At 44.5% G+C, this 19328-nt stretch overlaps 1 protein-coding gene and 1 pseudogene across 12 annotated transcripts in view; both read left to right on the top strand.

Moving 5' to 3' along the window:
- The window catches only part of RABGEF1 (RAB guanine nucleotide exchange factor 1), a 1203668-nt gene that overhangs the window by 1159588 nt on the left and 24752 nt on the right, over window positions 1–19328 (top strand). For all 12 annotated transcript variants that reach the window (XR_004433010.1, XR_004433009.1, XM_033193392.1 and 9 more), the window contains 4 exons: window positions 10363–10444; window positions 12617–12749; window positions 14571–14662; window positions 18472–18728. Coding sequence is in view for 10 of the 12 variants with exons in the window: in XM_033193392.1 (XP_033049283.1) it covers window positions 10363–10444; window positions 12617–12749; window positions 14571–14662; window positions 18472–18728 (564 nt within the window). In the remaining 2 variants the exon portion in view is untranslated. The remainder of the gene's footprint in view (window positions 1–10362; window positions 10445–12616; window positions 12750–14570; window positions 14663–18471; window positions 18729–19328) is intronic.
- Window positions 3383–4725, top strand: LOC117072926 (annotated as a pseudogene).

The raw sequence follows: 19328 nt of genomic DNA, 5'->3' as shown, positions 1-19328 counted from the left end.
CTTGAGGAAAAGGATTTGCTCACTGCTCTACTATCTTTTTTTCTTGGAAAACTATGACAAACCTTTTGGAGTTTTGTTGAGCCTAAAAGAACTTACCAACACAAACCTGCTCTCACTTTGCCCCTTTGGCAAACACTGTGAGGGGCCTGAGAGTTACCTTATTTGCAGGCTAACAAATTAACCTGCCATAGTTTCACAGATACTGGCCGAAGACACGAGTCTCCTGGGTCAGAGACAAGGCCAGTTTCTTACAGCAGCAGCAGTAGCCAGAGCATTTGCATTTGTGCTTATCCCCTGAGTATCTGTTCCTATGGGATAATGCAGAGAAGACCAGGGAAAGCCTGTGCATGCAGTGAGTTGTATTAGAGGAGAGGAACCTTGGACTTAGGGATCCTTATTACACAGTAAGCGGTCTAGCCTTTTCTCTTGAAGGAGGTACTATCTCTGTCTCCTAAAGCTGTTTGCTATACAGAAATCCTTGAAAAGGTGTTGCAACACAAAGGCAGTCATTGTGTTTGCTCACAGATGGGTAGAAAGAGATCTATGGAGAATTGTCTTCACCATCTTACAAAGGGAGGAATGGTAATAAATGGCCACATTCATTCAGTCAACCCATACTGAGCACTAACCATGTGCCTGGCCCTGTTCTAGGCGTGAGTGAGGATATGGTGGTGAACGGTGCCCTCGTGGAGCTAACATTTTAGTGGGGGAAATGGACAATAAGCAGATCTGTAACGTAGTGTAAGTCCTACAAGAATGGAAAGCGGGACGAGAGACAGAGTGGCAGGGGAGTTCTTTTACATTATGAAATAAATACTCGACTGGAGCAGAAACTGGTGGAAATAGAAAAGGAGTTTTCTGCATTGTGCTGTAAAATTACAGGGGTTGTGTGGAGCTGGGGGAGGAGAACGTGATCCCTTGACACCAGTAAGACAGGCCGCTCGGGTCTCTAAAAGGAGCTCAGAGAGTTTCTAGTTGGAAGCGAGCACTACAGGCTGAGCATCCCTTATCCGAAAGCCTTGGGACCAGAAGTGTTTCAGATTTGGGGTTTTCTCAGATTTTGGAATATTTACACATATATAAGATAACTTGGGACTGGGACCCAAGTCCAAACACAGAATTCATTTGTTGTATATATACCTTACATACGTAGCCTGAAGGTAATATTATACCACATTTTAAGCAGTTTTGTGCATGTAACAGTTTTGGCTGCTTTTTGACTGCGGCCCGTCACATGAGGCCAGGTGTGGAATTTCCCACTTGTGGTGTCATGTAGCCACTAAAAAATTCGGAATTTTTGAGCATTTCAGATTTTTGATTTTTGAGTTAGGAATGCTGAGACCTGTAATAATAATCACAAGAATGAATATGGTTTGTTCTAAGTGCTAAAAATTTGGTGCAAATGAAAGGTGTAAAACCATGTGTAAACTACCTAAGAAGATTAAATGAATGGATAAGCTTTTGCAGAAAATACATGAACTAGAAGGATCGATTTGTGCACCGCAGTGTGTACCTGCTGTCCCCCTACTCAGGAGGGAGACAGGAGGATTGCTTGAGCCTAGGAATGTGAGGCTGCAGGGAGCTACAATTACATCTGTGAATAGCTACTACACTCCATCCTAGGCAATGTAGTCAAATGCAATTTCTGAAAAATAATAAAACAATAACAAGTTAAATTATAGCGCCATAAAGGAAAATTCAAATATCAGTTAAAATGTCCCCCATAATAAAGTTAGACTTGAGGGTTTAATAGTTTAAAAAAAAAAAAAAAAACTCATCTTGGCTGGTCGCGGTGTCTCACATTTATAATCTCAGCACTTTGGGAGGCCGAGGCAGGCGGATCACCTGAGGTCAGGAGTTCGAGACCAGCCTGGCCAATATGGTGAAACCCTGTCTCTACCAAAAATACAAAAACAAGCTGGGCGTAATCCCAGCTACTTGGGAGGCCAAGACAGGAGAATTGCTCGAACCCAGGAGGTAGAGATTGCAGTGAGCCAAGATCGCGCCATTGTGTGATGGGTGACCTCACCTGGATGACAAGAGTGAAACTCCATCTCAAGAAAAAAAAAAATCTTACACTCCATAATGGTAATCGTTTTGTTATATAGACCCATTCTGCTTATTGAAAGGATTTGAGGTTTACAAAATTAATTTAAAATAAGAGTGAGAGAACAGGGTCATAATTTGATGGTACTTGGAGTTTAAAAACATGTTCTTATGGGCATGTTCTTCACGTAGCTACTACTGTGATTACCTACATAGAAGTCCAGGCATAGGCTGGGTGTCGTGGCTTATGCCTATAATCCCAGCATTTTGGGAGGCTAAGGCAGGCAGGTCACTTGAGGCCAGGAGTTTGAGACCAGCCTGTTCAACATGGCAAAACCCTGTCTCTACTAAAAATACAAAAATTATCCGGTGTGATGGCACTTGCTTTTAATCCCAGCTACAAGGGAGGCTGAAGCACTTGAACCTGGGAAGCAGAGGTTGCAGTGAGCCGAGATGGCACCTCTGCACTCCAGCTTGGGCAACACAGCAAGACTTTTGTCTAAAAAGATTTTTTTTTTTTTTTTTTGAGTCGGAGTCTCGCTCTGTCGCCCAGGCTGGAGTGCAGTGGCCGGATCTCAGCTCACTGCAAGCTCCGTCTCCCGGGTTTACGCCATTCTCCTGCCTCAGTCTCCCGAGTAGCTGGGACTACAGGCGCCCGCCACCTCGCCTGGCTAGTTTTTTGTATTTTTTAATAGAGACGGGGTTTCACCGTGTTAGCCAGGATGGTCTCGATCTCCTGACCTCGTGATCCGCCCGTCTCGGCCTCCCAAAGTGCTGGGATTACAGGCTTGAGCCACCGCGCCTGGCCAAAAAGATTTTAAAAAACAGAAAGTCCAGGCTGAAAACTAAAACTAGTTCTCTGAAAAAATATCTCCAGCAAACCTAAAGTATAGTCCACGGATGTATTTGTCTGGTGATCTAATTTAGTACAGAGATATAACTTAGAGAATGTATAATGTAAATATATTTCATCAATTCATAGGTGAGGGCTAGATGGAAGTCTCCTTGGACAACTGGAAATAGGGGTGTGTGGTGGTGGTAATGAAAACCCACGCATTTGACCTACGGAGCATGCTCAGATCGAGGCCCATTGTGCTTTCACAGTCAACTGTGGGGGTAGGGTGGGTAGCATCAGGACTTTTCTCATGGAGTAGTTCTGGATCTACTTGGGTTCACACCACAGATCAGGAAGGTAACAACTTTTCTCGCAAGCATCGCTAGAAAGATCTGGTCACCATCATCTCACCACAGGCGTTAGTATAAAATAAGCACACTTCCTGCTGCTACCACTGTACCTATCTAGAGAAGGAGACAGCTCCAGTAAGAAAAAGTGAGACTTACAGTGTGCCCCACGGTACTTTGTCCTTCTTGTTTGTAATTATAGAATATTATAATGATTGCATTCAGTCTTCCCATGTAAATTGAAAGCCATCTGAGCCATTTTCTTGACTTTTTTATAGAATTGGTACAGTGACTTGAGTTCTACTCATCATGTAATGAGTAATGAGTGCTTTTAGAATGAATACAAATGTAATTTTTAGGAAGTTCAGGAAAAAATCTTACCAAGAATATCCAAGGGGGGCCGGCGAGTCCCCGTGCGAGTGGAGGGTGCCAGAGGTAGGGGGCCGAGAAACAAAGTTCCCAGGACTCACTCCAGGGCCGTGGTCAGGGCTGCGCGTTTGGCCGCCCCCCTCCTCGCGAAGACAATGGCTTCCAAACGCCTGTGCGCAGTCATCCTCGGGCCGCCCGGCTCGGGCAAGGGCACCGTGTGCCAGAGGATCGCCCAGAACTTTGGCCTCCAGCATCTCTCCAGTGGCCACTTCTTGGGGGAGAACATCAAGGCCAACACCGAAGTTGGTGAGACGGCACAGCAGTATATAGAGAGAAGTCTTTTGGTTCCAGACCATGTGATCACACGCCTAATGATGTCGGAGTTGGAGAATAGGTGTGGCCAGCACTGGCTCCTTGATGGTTTTCCTAGGACATTAGGACAAGCCGAAGCCCTGGACAAAATCTGTGAAGTGGATCTAGTGATCAGTTTGAACATTCCATTTGAAACACTTAAAGATCGTCTCAGCCGCTGTTGAATTCACCCTCCTAGTGGAAGGGTATATAACCTGGACTTCGATCCACCTCATGTACATGGTATTGATGATGTCACTGGTGAGCCATTAGTCCAGCAGGAGGATGATAAACCTGAAGCAGTTGCTGCCAGGCTAAGACAGTACAAAGACGTGGCGAAGCCAGTCATTGACTTATACAAGAGCCAAGGAGTGCTCCACCAATTTTCCGGGACGGAGACGAACAAAATCTGGCCCTACATTTACACACTTTTCTCGAACAAGATCACACCTATTCAGTCCAAAAGAAGCATATTGACCCTGCCCAATGGAAGAACCAGGAAGATGTGGTCATTCATTCAATTGTGTGTGTAGTATTGGTGCTGTGTCCAAATTAGAAGCTAGCTGAGGTAGCTTACAGCATCTTTTCTAGTTGAAATGGTGAACTGATAGGAAAACAAATGAGTAGAAAGAGTTCACGAGAGGCCTTCCTCTGCCTTTCAAAAGGAAAGTCACCTACACATGTTTAAGGTGTCTCTGCACATGTCTCAAGCCCTTCACAAGAAAGCAAGTACAGTGGATTTCAAATGGTATGTAACCTCAGCTCCAGCTGGCTTTTGACAGCTGTTGCTGTGGTATTCTTTTTTACACGTGATGGTGATAGTATCTGGTTCTCTCCATCCCCACAAAGGCTGTTGAACCACAGCACCAGGAAGCCTGAGAATGAACCCTAAGGGCTCTAGCCCAGGCTTTGTCCCAGTCTTTTTGGTGTGTGCCTCCCTGGCAACAGTGAAATTGAAGCTACTTACTCACAATGGTGGTTTCTCTGGTCTTGAGTGAGTGTGTCCACAGTTCATTTTTTTCCGGTGGGAATAACTCCTTTTCTGTATCCACACTCCATAAAGTCTCTCCTTTTCAGACATCCTGGGATGAAAGAATTTGGCTGTTTTTTTTTTTTGACATCTGTTTTCACTTTTAGGCTGTTAAACAAAACTGATAGTTATTGCTCTTATCCCTCTCAAATTCTTCTAAGAACTGAGAGTGATGGGGCTGTATTGAATTTCTGTATGCAGCGGAAACTGAGCCATGAAGAGGATCTTATTAAACTGCTGGTCTGACTCTCATGGATTGACACTGTTCCTTTCTTTTATTGTGAAAAAAAAATAACCCCCTAAAAGTCTTGGGAACCCCCTAAAGTCTTTTGGAAATCTTCAAAAAGCGTGGGAAGTATAAGTATTTAGCTACATAAATGTTGTAAGATCATATCTTATGTATAGAAGTAATAAGACTATTTGGAATTACTGGACTAATTGAATAGTTAACGGTTTCTATTCAGTACAACAAAATGTATTTTGAAAATGCTGCTGGCCGGGCGCGGTGGCTCAAGCCTGTAATCCCAGCACTTTGGGAGGCCAAGACGGGCGGATCACGAGGTCAGGAGATCGAGACCATCCTGGCTAATACGGTGAAACCCCGTCTCTACTAAAAAGTACAAAAAAACTAGCCGAGCGAGGTGGCGGGCGCCTGTAGTCCCAGCTACTTGGGAGGCTGAGGCAGGAGAATGGTGTAAACCTGGGGGGCGGAGCTTGCAGTGAGCTGAGATCCAGCCATTGCACTCCAGCCTGGGTGACAGAGCGAGACTCTGTCTCAAAAAAAAAAAAAAGAAAATGCTGCTAACTATTGATGCTGACAGTGTTTCACTCCTATGAGTGACCCAAACATATTATAAATAGGTGGTAAAGGGAGTGGAGCCTGTGGGGTTGAGCAGAATGTTGTACTAGCTGTGCCTGGACTGAGTATAATAACTTTATGATTATGGGAAAACAAAATCTTTATTTTTTTTTTTCTGTTCCAAAGATTCATCCTGTGGGGTGGCCATGAAGTCTAGAATTAGATACTAATATTTTGTCATGCATTGTAACATAGTATCAATAAACCATTTGTTAAAAGATTTAAAAAAAGAAAAAAGAAAAAAAAGAAAATCCAAGGGAAAACAGAACAGTAATAGAAGTACAGATACAGCAACACGGCAAGATAAGTCCACAGAATTTACTTACAGTGTACATACTAGTGATAAAAAAACAGCCTAGCATTTTTTTTTAAATAGTAATTTTAGGCTGGGTGCCATGACTTAACGCCAGTAATCCCAGCACTTTGGGAGGCTGGGGCAGGCGAATCACGAGGTCAGGAGTTCGAGACCGGCCTGTCCAACATGGTGAAACCCTTTCTCTACTATGAAAAATACAAAAAATTAGCTGGGCGTAGTGACAGGTGACTGTAATCCCAGCCACATGGGAGGCTAAGGCAAGAGAATTGCTTGAACCTGCGAGGCGGAGGTTGCAGTGAGCCGAGATGGCGCCCCTGCACTCCAGCCTGGGTGACAGAGTGAGACTCCATCTCAAAAAAAAAGTAATTTTAAAAGACAACAGCAATAAAGAATGTTAAATATTGAGAATTTAATGTGGCAACTTAGAAGTTCATTCAAAGAATTAAAAGACAGTTTGATGGTGGCCAGGTGTGGTGGCTTACGCCTGTGATCCCAGCGCTTTGGGAGGCCAAGGCGGGTGGATCGCTTGAGGTCAGGAGTTCGAGACCAGCCTAGACAACTTTGCGAAACCCCATGTCTACTAAAAATACAAAAATTAGCTGGGTGTGGTGGCACACACCTGTAGTCCCAGCTACTCAGGAGGCTGAGACAAGAGAATTGCTTGAAACTGGGAGGCGGAGATTTCAGTGGGTCAAGATCACACCACTTCACTCCAGCCTGGGTGACAGATCGGGACTCCGTCTCAAAAAAAAAAAAAAAAAAAGGACAAACTTTGCAGGTCAGTGTAAACACTTAAAATATCATTTAAATTACAATGTTTCATTATTCTAGAAAAACAGGAAAACACATATACCATATGTTTTTTTTTGTGAGGGGTTAAAAAGCAGGAATTTGTGAAGCAGGGAGGCTTCTAAATCCAGCAGACTTTTAAATATGTTCTAAAATGAAAGTCATCACACCTAGATGAGATTTGGGTAAAAAATGAAAATATAGAACAGTGAAATAAACCAGAGATTTCAGAAATAGATTTCATTTCTCAGGAGCAAGTTATATGACAACTGGGAGGACGAGAGGGAATAAGGTCGTGCTTTACTAACTGCTGCTGATGACAGATAGGCTTGTATAAAGTTTATTTTAGTTCTGTGTTTCATACCATGCACCTTACATTTCAGCCAAATCAAAGAGCTAACCGTGAAAGTATTGAGAAGAAAGTAGATTAGGATATGAGCTTGGTATGGTGGCTCATGCCTGTAATACCAGCACTTTGGGAGGCCAAGGCAGCTGGATCACGAGATCAGGAGTTTAAGACCAGCCTGGCCAACATGGTGAAACTCTGTCTCCACTAAAAATACAAAAATTAGCTGGGCATGGTGGCCGGTGCCAGTAATCCTAGCTACTCAGGAGGCTGAGGCAGGCGAATCGCTTGAACCGGGAGGCGGAGATTGCAGTGAGCCGAGATCCCACCATTGCACTCCAGCCTGGGTGACAGAGCGAGACTGTCTCAAAAAAAAAAAAAAAGAAAGAAAAAAACAACGAAAATCAGCTGGGTGTGGCGGTGCATGCCTGTAATCCCAGCTACTTCGGAGGCTGAGGCAGGAGAATCGCTTGAACCCACGACGCAGAGGTTGCAGTGAGATCACGCCACTGCATTCCAGCCTGGGCAAGAGAGCAAGACTCCATCTCGGGGAAAAAAAAAAAAAAAAAAAAAAGAAAGTAGATTAGGATATGTATTTCAGCTGTAAAGAGGAGCTAAAATTGAACTATCAAAAAATTGTTTTCCCCGGGCGTGGTGGCTCACACCTGTAATCCCAGCACTTTGGGAGGCCAAGGCCAGAGGATCACTTGAACCCAGGAGTTTAAGACCAGCCTGGGCAACACAGTGAGACCTTATCTCTATATGTGTTTAAAAAATTAAGTAAAAAGAAGAATAAAATTTAAAACTTTAAAAAAAAAAAATTTCTTTGTCTCGAGTCAGAATCTCACTCTGTCACCCAGGCTAGAGTGCAATGGTGTGATCTCGGCTCATTGCAGCCTCCGCTTCCAGGGTTCAAGCAATTGTCCTGCCTTAGCCTCCCGAGTAGCTGGGATTACAGGTGTGTACTAGTATGTCCAGCTAATTTTTGTATTAGTAGAGACAGGGTTTCGCCATTTCGACCAGGTTGGTCTCGAACTCCTGACCTCAGGTGATCCACCCGCCTCAGCCTCCCAAAGTGCTGGGATTACAGGCGTGAGCCACTGCGCCTGGCCAAAAGAATTGTTTTTAATGACCAGATAAAAGGCTTAATAGTATTAACTTTTAAAAAAATCTGTGCAATAAAAAATAAAACAGTGGGAAGTCATGAACATAAATAAGAGCTTAATATAGTGAAATATCTGAACTTTACTAAAGGTAGTCCCTAAGCTTTTATAGATGAGGGATTAATTTTAATTCACCAAATGGCATGTATATGGGTAAGCAGTCGACAGTAACGAGGGCTGCAGTCACGGTGATCACAAAGTGCCCTGAGTGCTTTTGGCCTTTTTCACTGAGGGAACGAGGTGACTGCCCGCGACCCCAAGAGTCCTGCCATCCTTTTAGACTTAAGCCAGACCGTCAGACTGCTGCAGGCTTCCACAGGATGTATCAGCCCTTGGCGTGTGATGTCATTGGCCTGTGTAGATGAGGTCTGTGACGGCCGGTCCCGGGGGTTTGTTCTCGGCCTTATTCATGCTCTTCTACCATGACATCCTTGTGAGAACCCTTGGGAGAAATTTTTGATTTTGGTGTCAGAATTTCACCTGAAGGATTGGTTTGCTTTCGTCTTTTGAACCCTGAATTATGTAACTGTTTTCATCTTAGTGATGACTGCTAAAAAGTTTAGTTAGTAACAGATGTATGGGCTGACTCTTGACTAATTTAGACATCTTCCAGGAAAACATTTCTGTCTTGTCATCTGTGGCTCTGCTTTTGGTCTCTCTCCATGTTTAATTTGCTTTTTTTTTTTTTTTTTAACTTATTATTGTTAAAATTTTTTAACTTTTCTTTTTTCTTTTCTTTTCTTTTCTTTTCTGAGATGGGGTCTCACTATGTTGCCCAGGCTGGTCTCGAACTCGTAGGCTCAATCGATCTCTAGCCTCAGCCTCCCAGAGCACTGGGATTACAGTTATTTGTTATTCTTTTTATTTTCTAGTCTCGTGTGCTGAACTGCATTTGTCTTTTAAATAGACTTTAAATACTCTTTGGTAGAAAGTGAGAAACAAATGCATATATTACACCTATAAAATCAGTAAAACCAAATGAAAATTATCAGACCCAATGTTGTAAGGGCCATAGGGAAATAAGCACATACACGTGGTTAATGACAGTGTGCACTGAGTTTCTGAGGAGTATGAGTAGCAATAGATGCTTAGAGCTATAACGTTATTTATTCTTATTAAGCGGTTAATGCCACTTTTGGAAATGTATCACAGAGAAGTAACCCAAAAGAAGATAGTCCTTACAAAATTATTTATAGCTACGATGCACAACAGTGAAAGAGGGGAAGCAACTCAAATGCACAGTGGTAGAATAAGTCAGTTAATATGATGGAATGTTATAAAGCCACCAAAAATGATTCAGTGGGTTAAGAGAAATGTCCATAAAATATGTAAATTATCAAAACATGCATTACATCTATTTAAGACTATGTAGATATAGAAAAAAGAATGAGATGGTCATGGTGAGACTGCTAGGTGGGAAGGGGTCCCCGGAAAAACTCCAGCCGGCCTGCCCACCGGGGTGGAGCTTTGGGAAGTTTGCACCATTTGTAGCGGGGAGGAGCCTGGCACCTCTTCTTTCTCTGTGGAGCCTGGGATTCTAGCTGCTGGCAGGAAGCACTCTAGCAGGGATTCTGGCCTTGTGAGAGTCTCTGATTCACCCTTTTCTTCCTTTTCGTCTAATAAAACCCTGTCTTACTCACCATTCAAACCATCTGTGAGCCTAAATTTTTGTGGCCGTGAGACAGACAAAGACCCCATCTTTAGCTGAACTAAGGAAAAGTCTGGCAACAGTGGATATTGGAAATAATATTAATAGATAGGATTTACTCTCCTGCAGGATTAATATAACCTGTGAGTACTTTTAGGCTTACTACCAGTACAAGGAGTGGCTTTTGGAAAGTTCTTAGAATGTAGAGCTGTGCTTCTGCACTTTGTTCAGCTACAAGTGGCCTCTTTGTCTCTCTGTTTCAGGATCTGAGCATTGAAGAACAGTCAGAGTGTGCTCAGGATTTCTACCACAATGTGGCCGAAAGGATGCAGACTCGCGGGAAAGGTAACACTGTTAGCCATTGAGAGATTGCGGGTATTGCAGAGGGACGACTGCTCAGTCTCTTAGCAATTTCTTTCTTTCCCTGATGGTCTGGCTGTTTTGTAGACTTCATCCTATAACCTCACTGACATTCTGGGAACTGATCTTATACTTAGCAGTGCCTTAACTGTGCCATGTGTATCTTTCCAGGAGCAATTGGATAATTTATTGAGTAATGTTTAATAACTCCATTAGGGGCAGGGGTGGAGCAGACGAAAACCTCTTAGGGCCTGGTGCAGTGACTCATGCCTGTAATCCCAGCACTTTGGGAGGCTAAAGTGGACGGATCACTTTAGGCCAGGAGTTCGAGACCAGCCTAGCCAACATGGTGAAACCCCGCTTCTATTAAAAATACAAAAAGTAGCTGGGTGTCGTGGTGCATGTCTGTAATCCCAGCTACATGGGAGACCGAGGAACAAGAATTGTTTGAACCTGGAAGGTGGAGGTTGCAGTGAGCTGAGATTGCACCACTGCACTCCAGCCTGGGTGACAAATCGAGACTCTCTCCAAAACAGAAAGAGAGAGAGAGAGAGAGAAAGAAAAAAACTTCTTGGAAGGCTTTGCTAAATGAATTTCCCATCTTGGAATCACCATTTTGGTGAGTCATTGTATTAATAGTTAAAAAAAAGGCGGGGGGTGCTTCAGGTTTTTAGGGATTCTTTATGGATTCAACCTCCAGTAATGTTAGACTTTAGGGTATACTCAGGACATGTGTGTGTCTGAGAAATCTGCTCCATTTGTATACCTCCGAGAGCTCTAAGGTGTTATGGTAAACCTCAGAAAAATGAAAGGATAAGTTTCATCAGCATTCATCAGTCTTGGGAGTTGCAAATGCCTTTGCAATGTAGGACCTTCCTGAGGTCTCCCCATTTGGCAGGGTGTACACTGTTAGGTCCTGCCAGACAACTTCAGTTAGAACTGAGGATGCAGCCCAACATTTGAAAGAAGTTTTTTTGTTTGTTTGTTTTTGTTGAGACAGAATATTACTCTGTCGCCCAAGCTGGAGTATAGTGGTGTGACCTCGGCTCACTGCAACTCTGCCTCCCAGGTTCAAGTGATTCTCCTGTCTCAGCCCCCGAGTGGCTGGGACTACAGGTGCGTGCCACCACACCCAGCTAATTTTTGTATATTTAGTAGAGAGGAGATTTCACCATGTTGGCCAGGCTGGTCTTGAACTCCTGACCTCAGGTGATCCACCTGCCTCAGCCTCCCAAAGTGCTGGGATTACAGGAGTGAGCCACTGCGCCCAGCCGGTAAGTTTTTTTGTAAGCGTATTTTTATTTGTTTATTTATTTATTTATTTATTTATTTTGAGGTGGAGTCTCACTCTGTCGCCCAGGCTGGAGTGCAGTGGCGTGATCTCGGCTCACTGCAAGCTCCGCCTCCTGGGTTCACACCATTCTCCTGCCTCAGCCTTCTGAGTAGCTGGGACTACAGGCGCCTGCCACCACCCCCAGCTAATTTTTTTGTATTTTTAGAAGAGATGGGGTTTCACTGTGTTAGCCAGGATGGTCTCGATCTCCTGACCTCGTGATTCGCCTGCCTCAGCCTCCCAAAGTGCTGGGATTATAGGCATTAGCCACCGCGCCTGGCCTGTAAGCATATTTTTAAATATAACATTCTTATACTTTTGTTCTGAGTGTATTTAATGTATTTCTAGTAAATTAGTTTTTTGCTGTGTAGAACGTACTATGAAAATATACTCTTGGCCAGGAATGCTGGCTCATGCCTATAAACCTAGTACTTTGGGAGGCTGAGGCAGGTAGATTGCTTGAGCCCAGGATTTTGAGACCAGCCTGGGCAACATGGTAAAACCCCATCTCTACAAAAAAAAAAAACCTACAAAAATTATTCAGGCATGGTGGTGTGTGCCCGTGGTCCCAGCTACTTGGGAGGCTGAGGTAGGAGAATGGCTCGAGTCTAGGAGGTGGAGGTTGCAGTGAGCCAAGGTCATGCCGCTGCACTTCAACCTGGGTGACAGAGCCAGACTCTGTTTCCAAAAATATATATATATATATACACACACACACACATATATATACACACACATATATATACACACACACATATATATACATACACACACACACATATATATATCTATATCTTGATCTTTTCTCTGTCTGGTTATTTCAGTGCCTCCAGAAAGAGTCGAGAAGATAATGGATCAGATTGAAAAGTACATCATGACTCGTCTCTATAAACACGTGTTCTGTCCAGAAACTACTGATGATGAGAAGAAAGATCTTGCCATTCAAAAGAGGATCAGGTAGTTGCTTATTTTGTTTTGCTTTATACTTACTACTTACTAATGGAAGAACACACTGGGGGAAAATAAGGCACCTGCCTTTCAAACCTTAAGGGAAAGCAACAGTTCATGTTCCTGCTTCCTTAGAGTGGAAACTGCTCTGTTGTGTCAGAAAGACAAGGAATGTGACCTTACCTATCCGTCTCCGTCAAAGCAGCTTTTGGTAAGAGTTGTGTTTGGTGTTTGAGATTGTTTTCAATCCCTGAAATCTCCAAGGAATTGGGGGACTGTGTTCTTGGTCCATTACCATTTCCTCAAGCAGGAAGCTGTGAATATCCGTATCAAGGCAGGGGATGTTGGCTGGGCCCGGTGGCTCATACCTGTAGTTCTAGCACTTCGGGAGGCTGAGGTGGGTGGATCACTTGAGGCCAGGAGTTCAAGACCAGCCTGGGCAGCATGGTAAAACCCCATCTCTACTAAAAATACAAAAATTAGCAGGCATAGTGGGCGCACGTCTGTGATCCCAGCTACTTGGGAGGCTAAGGCACGGGAATAACTTGAATCCAGGTGGCGGAGGTTGCAGTGAGCCGAGATCGTGCCACCACACTCCAGCCTGGGCAACAGAGCAGGACTCCTTCTCAAAAAAATAACAAGTCAGTGGATGTCATCTTTCCTCTTTCCTCCCAGGGGTGCGCATTTTTCACCAATCCCCAGTCACATCTTTTCACTAGCATTGGATTGATGACATTTCCCACAGCACCCAGTCTTCCAGGCTCACTGGGGCGAACCCCAGCACTCTACACTCCAGTTGCGGTGGACACTGAGGAAAAGACCACCTAAGTGTGGGAACAGGGCCAAGGCTGAGCTGATGTGGTGTTTTAAGGGGAGAGGGGCCTTGGAGTCCCAGGTTCCAGATAGGGGCCTGATACTTGCTAGATCTGTATTGGAAGTTTCACAACTGAAGTGAGGAGTTGATACTGGGCAGGTTGAAGATACGGAACGCAAGATCAGGAGCCAGAAGTAACCAGAGGGGCCCTGGACCAAGATACAGAATGGAAGCAGTAACCAAGCAAGAGGGGAGGCCCGCAGCAGGGTAATTGGAGTGCAGTTAGGGTGGTACCAGGAAACACACAGTGATTCAGGCATGGTGATCCTGCCCGTGGCCTCCTACACGAGCTCCAGTGTGCCTCAGAAATTGAGGGCTGAGGCCAGGTGCGGTGGCTCACACCTGTAATCCCAGTACTTTGGAAGGCCAAGGCAGGCAAATCACCTGAGGTCAGGAGTTTGAGACCAGCCTGGCCAACAGGGTGAAACCCCATCTCTAGTAAAAGTACAAAAATTAGCTGGGCATGGTGGTGGGCGTCTGTAGTACCAGCTGCTTGGGAGGCTGAGGCAGGAGAATTGCTTGAACCCAGGATGCAGAGGCTGCAGTGAGCCAAGATCGGCTCTTTTAGCCTGGGCAACAGAGTTACTCCATCTCAAAAAAAAAAAAAAAAAAGTTGAGGACTGAGTGTAAAAGGACATTAACGCCATAGACAGGACAGGCAGCAGCCAGTTCTCAAATGGTGACTTTCAAATACCGAGTGCATTTCAGTGTTGGTAGTACTGTGTAATGTCATTTTAGTCAGCAAGATGGCCTTCCATTCTTGTGATAAGTGTAGAAGTCTCATTTTAGGATCCCAGCTGCTTTGTCATGTCATTTGACCTCCTAGTACTTGGAGGGGTGATGTGTGTGGGCCTGGGATTGTCTGAGTGATCAATTTTTCCCTAAACTGAAGGAGGTGACAATTCGAACGGCCACGGTTCATCCTTGGAGCTCTTGTTTACTGTCTCTCTCTTTAGAGCCCTGCGCTGGGTTACGCCTCAGATGCTGTGTGTCCCTGTTAATGAAGACATCCCAGAAGTGTCTGATATGGTGGTGAAGGCGATCACAGGTCAGTGAAACCAAGAGCCTTTTTAATGGGATGTTTTCTCCTTAAGGTTAACATTTTGCTGTAATATTAGTCTATACATTTGTAAAATGCAGATTGTCGAAGGTACATTGGAATGTAGTAAAAGTGATTTGTGAGATTGTTAGTTTTATGAATTTGATGGCATTCAGAAAAGCAGGTTAACTCTTTTCCCCCTTTATTTTCAGGGATTATGGTCTTGTTTCTTGGACATTGAACTCAACTAAGGTCAAAATACAGAATAAATATTTTTTTCTCTTTTTTGTGCTTCTTTTTTTATGTAGTTTTTATTCAGCTGACTGTTCCCATGATAGAACAAATTTCTTAAGATTCAGTTGCATTTATATATTCAAAATAATTTTGGAGAGAGGAAGGGAACTGGTAAGGCAAGGTAATCCCCACGCTGGAATAACATATTAAAATGATGCCTCTGACTGGTTGTTAATTAGAGAAGCGCTGTGAGTTATTTTTCTGGTTTGATCGTTAAATAAATGAAGTGCCCCAGGTTGATGTGGCGCTGCCGTTCTAGACAGGTCCAGCCTCCTTATAAGGTTTGTTTGTCATTCATGGGAATGACCCAGCAAGACTGCAACACAAACGTTTCAATTTAAAAAGAAAAATCTTAATGAAGGGATGTTCAACTTTGGCCAGTGTCTCCTTTATTAGAAAGAGGACTTAGAAAGTCTTGTTCATGTAGACATTGTTAATGAAATTCTACTGGAAAGGAAGTGGGTCAGTTGATTAGTAGTGTTGCAGGCTGGCCATCGAGTAGGCTCCTTTTGTTATAGGAACCAGAGACTCACTCAAGCTACAGGAAGAGATGGAGGTTTGCTGAGGGTATTATCAGGATTATAAAGGAGGCGAAGTCTCTCAGGACCCTACCCCCAAGGTTCCTCCAGGGAGTGGGCTATCTTACTGCCTTTACAACGGCAAGAAGGTCTGCTCCAGGCATTCTCTGCTGATGTGATTCTTCCACTTTCTCGGGTTCTGCTTCTCTTTGTGTATCTTTACATGTCAACTCCTGTTATTAAGTAAATTACTGGTTTCTGTAATTTCCTGTGCAAGTTCTGGAGGTAGAATCCAAGTGGCCCAGGTCAATACTATTGTGTTTTTTTCTTGCAAGCTTTTCTGCTAAGCTATGGCATAGGTCATGACTACTCTGCGTCCTGCACCTTTTGCTCTGGGAACCTCATAAGAGGTTGAAGGTGGAGGCCTTCCTTAATTTTTTTTTTTTTTTTGAGACGGAGTCTCGCTCTGTCGCCTAGTCTGGAGTGCAGTGGCCGGATCTCAGCTCACTGCAAGCTCTGCGCCCCCGGGTTCACGCCATTCTCCTGCCTCAGCCTCCCGAGTAGCTTGGACTACAGGCGCCGCCACCACGCCCGGCTAGTTTTTTTGTACTTTTTAGTAGAGATGGGGTTTCACTGTGTTAGCCAGGATGGTCTCGATCTCCTGACCTCGTGATCCGCCCATCTCGGCCTCCCAAAGTGCTGGGATTACAGGCTTGAGCCACCGCGCCCGGCCAATTTTTTTTTTTTTTTTTGAGACGGAGTCTCGCTCTGTCGCCCAGGCTGGAGTGCAGTGGCTGGATCTCAGCTCACTGCAAGCTCCGCCTCCCGGGTTTACGCCATTCTCCTGCCTCAGCCTCCTGAGTAGCTGGGACTACAGGCGCCCGCCACCTCGCCCGGCTAGTTTTTTGTATTTTTTTTTTTTTAGTAGAGACGGGGTTTCACCATGTTAGCCAGGATGGTCTCAATCTCCTGACCTCGTGATCCGCCCGTCTCAGCCTCCCAAAGTGCTGGGATTACAGGCTTGAGCCACCGCGCCCGGCCAGATGGAGGCCTTCTAAAAGCCTGAATATGGACCTGGGACTTGTGTTTTTTCTGACTCTTACTAGAAAGTTCAAGATCAGCTGGTTTACATTTAGAGTGTTCCATGGGAGTTTTGTCCAAGCCAACGTAGCCTTTACGGCCTGTTGCTAACAGGGAAGTCTCCAGGCTTCCTGGCCTCTTTCCCCCATGTAGGGCATGGTTCACTGGGACATCAGCTGGTAGCGAGTGTTTGTGTGACGCATGAGTGGTGAAAGTAGAGGTGGGTGGCCTGAGGGATCAGGGAAGTGTATCTGTGTTCCCTGAATAGTGGGACTCGATAGGAGAGGCTGCCCATCAAGTTACGCAGTGTGGGTCACATTCTTCTAGGGCAGGAGGCTCATGTTCTGGGCTGACAAGTAATAAACACGAGGGCTGTTGAAGAGAACTGCATAAAATTTTGAGAGTCTTCAAGGCCTCTGCCCTGAGGTCGAACGCTCTTCAGGACTTCTGAAAGGAAGGATGTGTCACCCCAGGAAGGGGACCAGAGAGTCCATCATCAGCTCCTCTTAGCTCCAAGAGTTTAGGACAAGGAGAGTGTCAGGGCCTGTGGCTGATGGTGGAAGTTTCCCTTTCTCTCTCTCTTTTGCTCTTTTAATTTTTAATTTTTGTGTGTACATAATAGATGTATAGATTTATGAGTTCCATGAGCTATTTTGATCCAGGCAGGTAATGAGTGGTAATTGCCTTAGGGGAAATGGGGTCCATCCTCTGAAGCATTTAGTTTTTGTGTTACAGACAATCCAGTTATATTCTCTTAATTAATTTTTAATGTACAATTAAATTACTTTTGATTATAGTTCCCCTGTCGTGCTAGCAAATACTAGATCTTATTCATTCTTTCTGACTTTTCTGGTTATCTGGTTACCCCTTGGCCATCCCCACTATCCCCCATGCCCCGCACTACCCTTCCTAGCCTCTGGTAACCATCCTTCTGGTAAAACATCCTTCAATTGTTTTAAGTTTTTAGCTCCCGCCAATGAGTGAGAACATGCAATGGTTGTCTTTCTGTGCCTGGTTTATTTCACTTCATAATATCCTCCCAGAGTTTCATCCATGTTGTTGCAAATGACTGGATCCCATTCTTTGATATGGCTGAATAGTACTCCACTGTGTGTGTGTGCCACATTTTCTTTATCCATTCATCTGCTGACAGACACCCTTTCCCATTTGGCTTCGCCTGCATGACTTCTGTGTGGCTATGGGGGCAGTGGTTCTTAGCCAGGCACCAGTGGTCCCCCGGAGACATTGGATAACATCTGGAGACTTTATTTATTTATTAATTTATTTATTTTTGAGACAGGATCTCTGTGTCGCCCAGGCTGGAGTGCAGTGGCATGATCGTGGCTCACTGCAGCCTTGACCTCACAGGCTCAAGCGATCCTCCCTCCTCAGCCTCCCGAGTAGCTGGGACCACAGGCACGTGCCTGGGTACAGGCAGAATCGCTTGTACCCAGGAGGCAGAGGTTGCAGTGAGCAGAGATCATGCCACTGCACTCTAGCCTGGGCAACAAAGAGTGAAACTCGGTCTCAAAAAAAAAAGGAGTGTGGGCTTTACAGTCAGGTAGACATGGTTTAAAATTCCCACCCTGCTCCCTACTGTCTGTATGATCTTAGGCAAATCATTTAACCTCTCTGAACCTCAACCCCCTCATCCCCAAAATCGATAATATTAATAAGAGTATCCATTGCATAATCTGAGGATTAGAGAAATGTGCTTGTAGGGCACACTGTGTAGTGCCTGGCTCTTGGTTCTGTTTTCTGTGAGTATGAGATCATATTTAGTAAGTCATGTATACACTAAGTTAACTGCTGGAAAGGGGGTTAGTGAGGATTCCTTCATTACTTTAGAGATAAAACATGATTTTCCTATTGCTTCTTTTTTGTGATTCTTTTCTCATGGGAAATACTGTCTTTTCTGCTTTGTAGATATCATTGAAATGGATTCCAAGCGTGTGCCTCGAGACAAGTTGGCCTGCATCACCAAGTGCAGCAAGCACATCTTCAATGCCATCAAGATCACCAAGAACGAGCCGGCGTCAGCGGATGACTTCCTCCCTACCCTCATCTACATCGTTTTGAAGGGCAACCCCCCACGCCTTCAGTCTAATATCCAGTACATCACACGCTTCTGCAATCCAAGCCGACTGATGACTGGAGAGGATGGCTACTATTTCACCAATCTGGTGAGTAAGTGAGTTCTTGGTGTTGTAGAGAAGGACTAGGAAGGTGGTGGTTTTGGGGATGTGACAGGTGACTCAGGCCTGTGACAGGTGAATGCTCCTGTTTGAGAAGGCAGCATGGCTGAGGAAGCTCACTTTGCATCAGGGAGCACAAGGACCAGGCCATACAGACACTCTGCCTCCCAGCACTTGATCAGAGCTTGTGTTTGTCCTACGGAAACAGATGACATGCGTTGGGCATCACTCCCCACGGTCCTGGGTAGAAGAGTCCTTCACTTGGCTGGGCTTGTTCAACCATGAATAAGGCAAATCTTGCACTTTGATTCATTTTTATAGAGGATCTAAGATTGATTTTTTTGTTTTATTTCTCAAGTTCTAAGAATTGAATACTGAGATTTTTTTTAAAGGTCAGTTCAGAGGATGTGAAATGATATTCAAGTATTATGTTGTTACAGTGGTTATTGATTATAGGCAAGACAGTATCTAATTATGTATCAGTTAATAAGGTTGAATACATCCCACCCTTTTTTTTCTTTTATTTATGTATTTTTTTTTCTACAGAGTCTCACTCTGTCACCCAGGCTGGAGTGCTGTGGTACAATC

Source organism: Trachypithecus francoisi, unplaced genomic scaffold (genome assembly GCF_009764315.1).
Source record: "Trachypithecus francoisi isolate TF-2019V2 unplaced genomic scaffold, Tfra_2.0 Lachesis_group4, whole genome shotgun sequence".
In the NCBI taxonomy this organism is placed as follows: Eukaryota; Metazoa; Chordata; class Mammalia; order Primates; family Cercopithecidae; genus Trachypithecus; species Trachypithecus francoisi.
The sequence above is the reverse complement of the archived record's forward strand: the minus strand, read 5'-3'. Positions and strand labels throughout refer to the sequence as shown.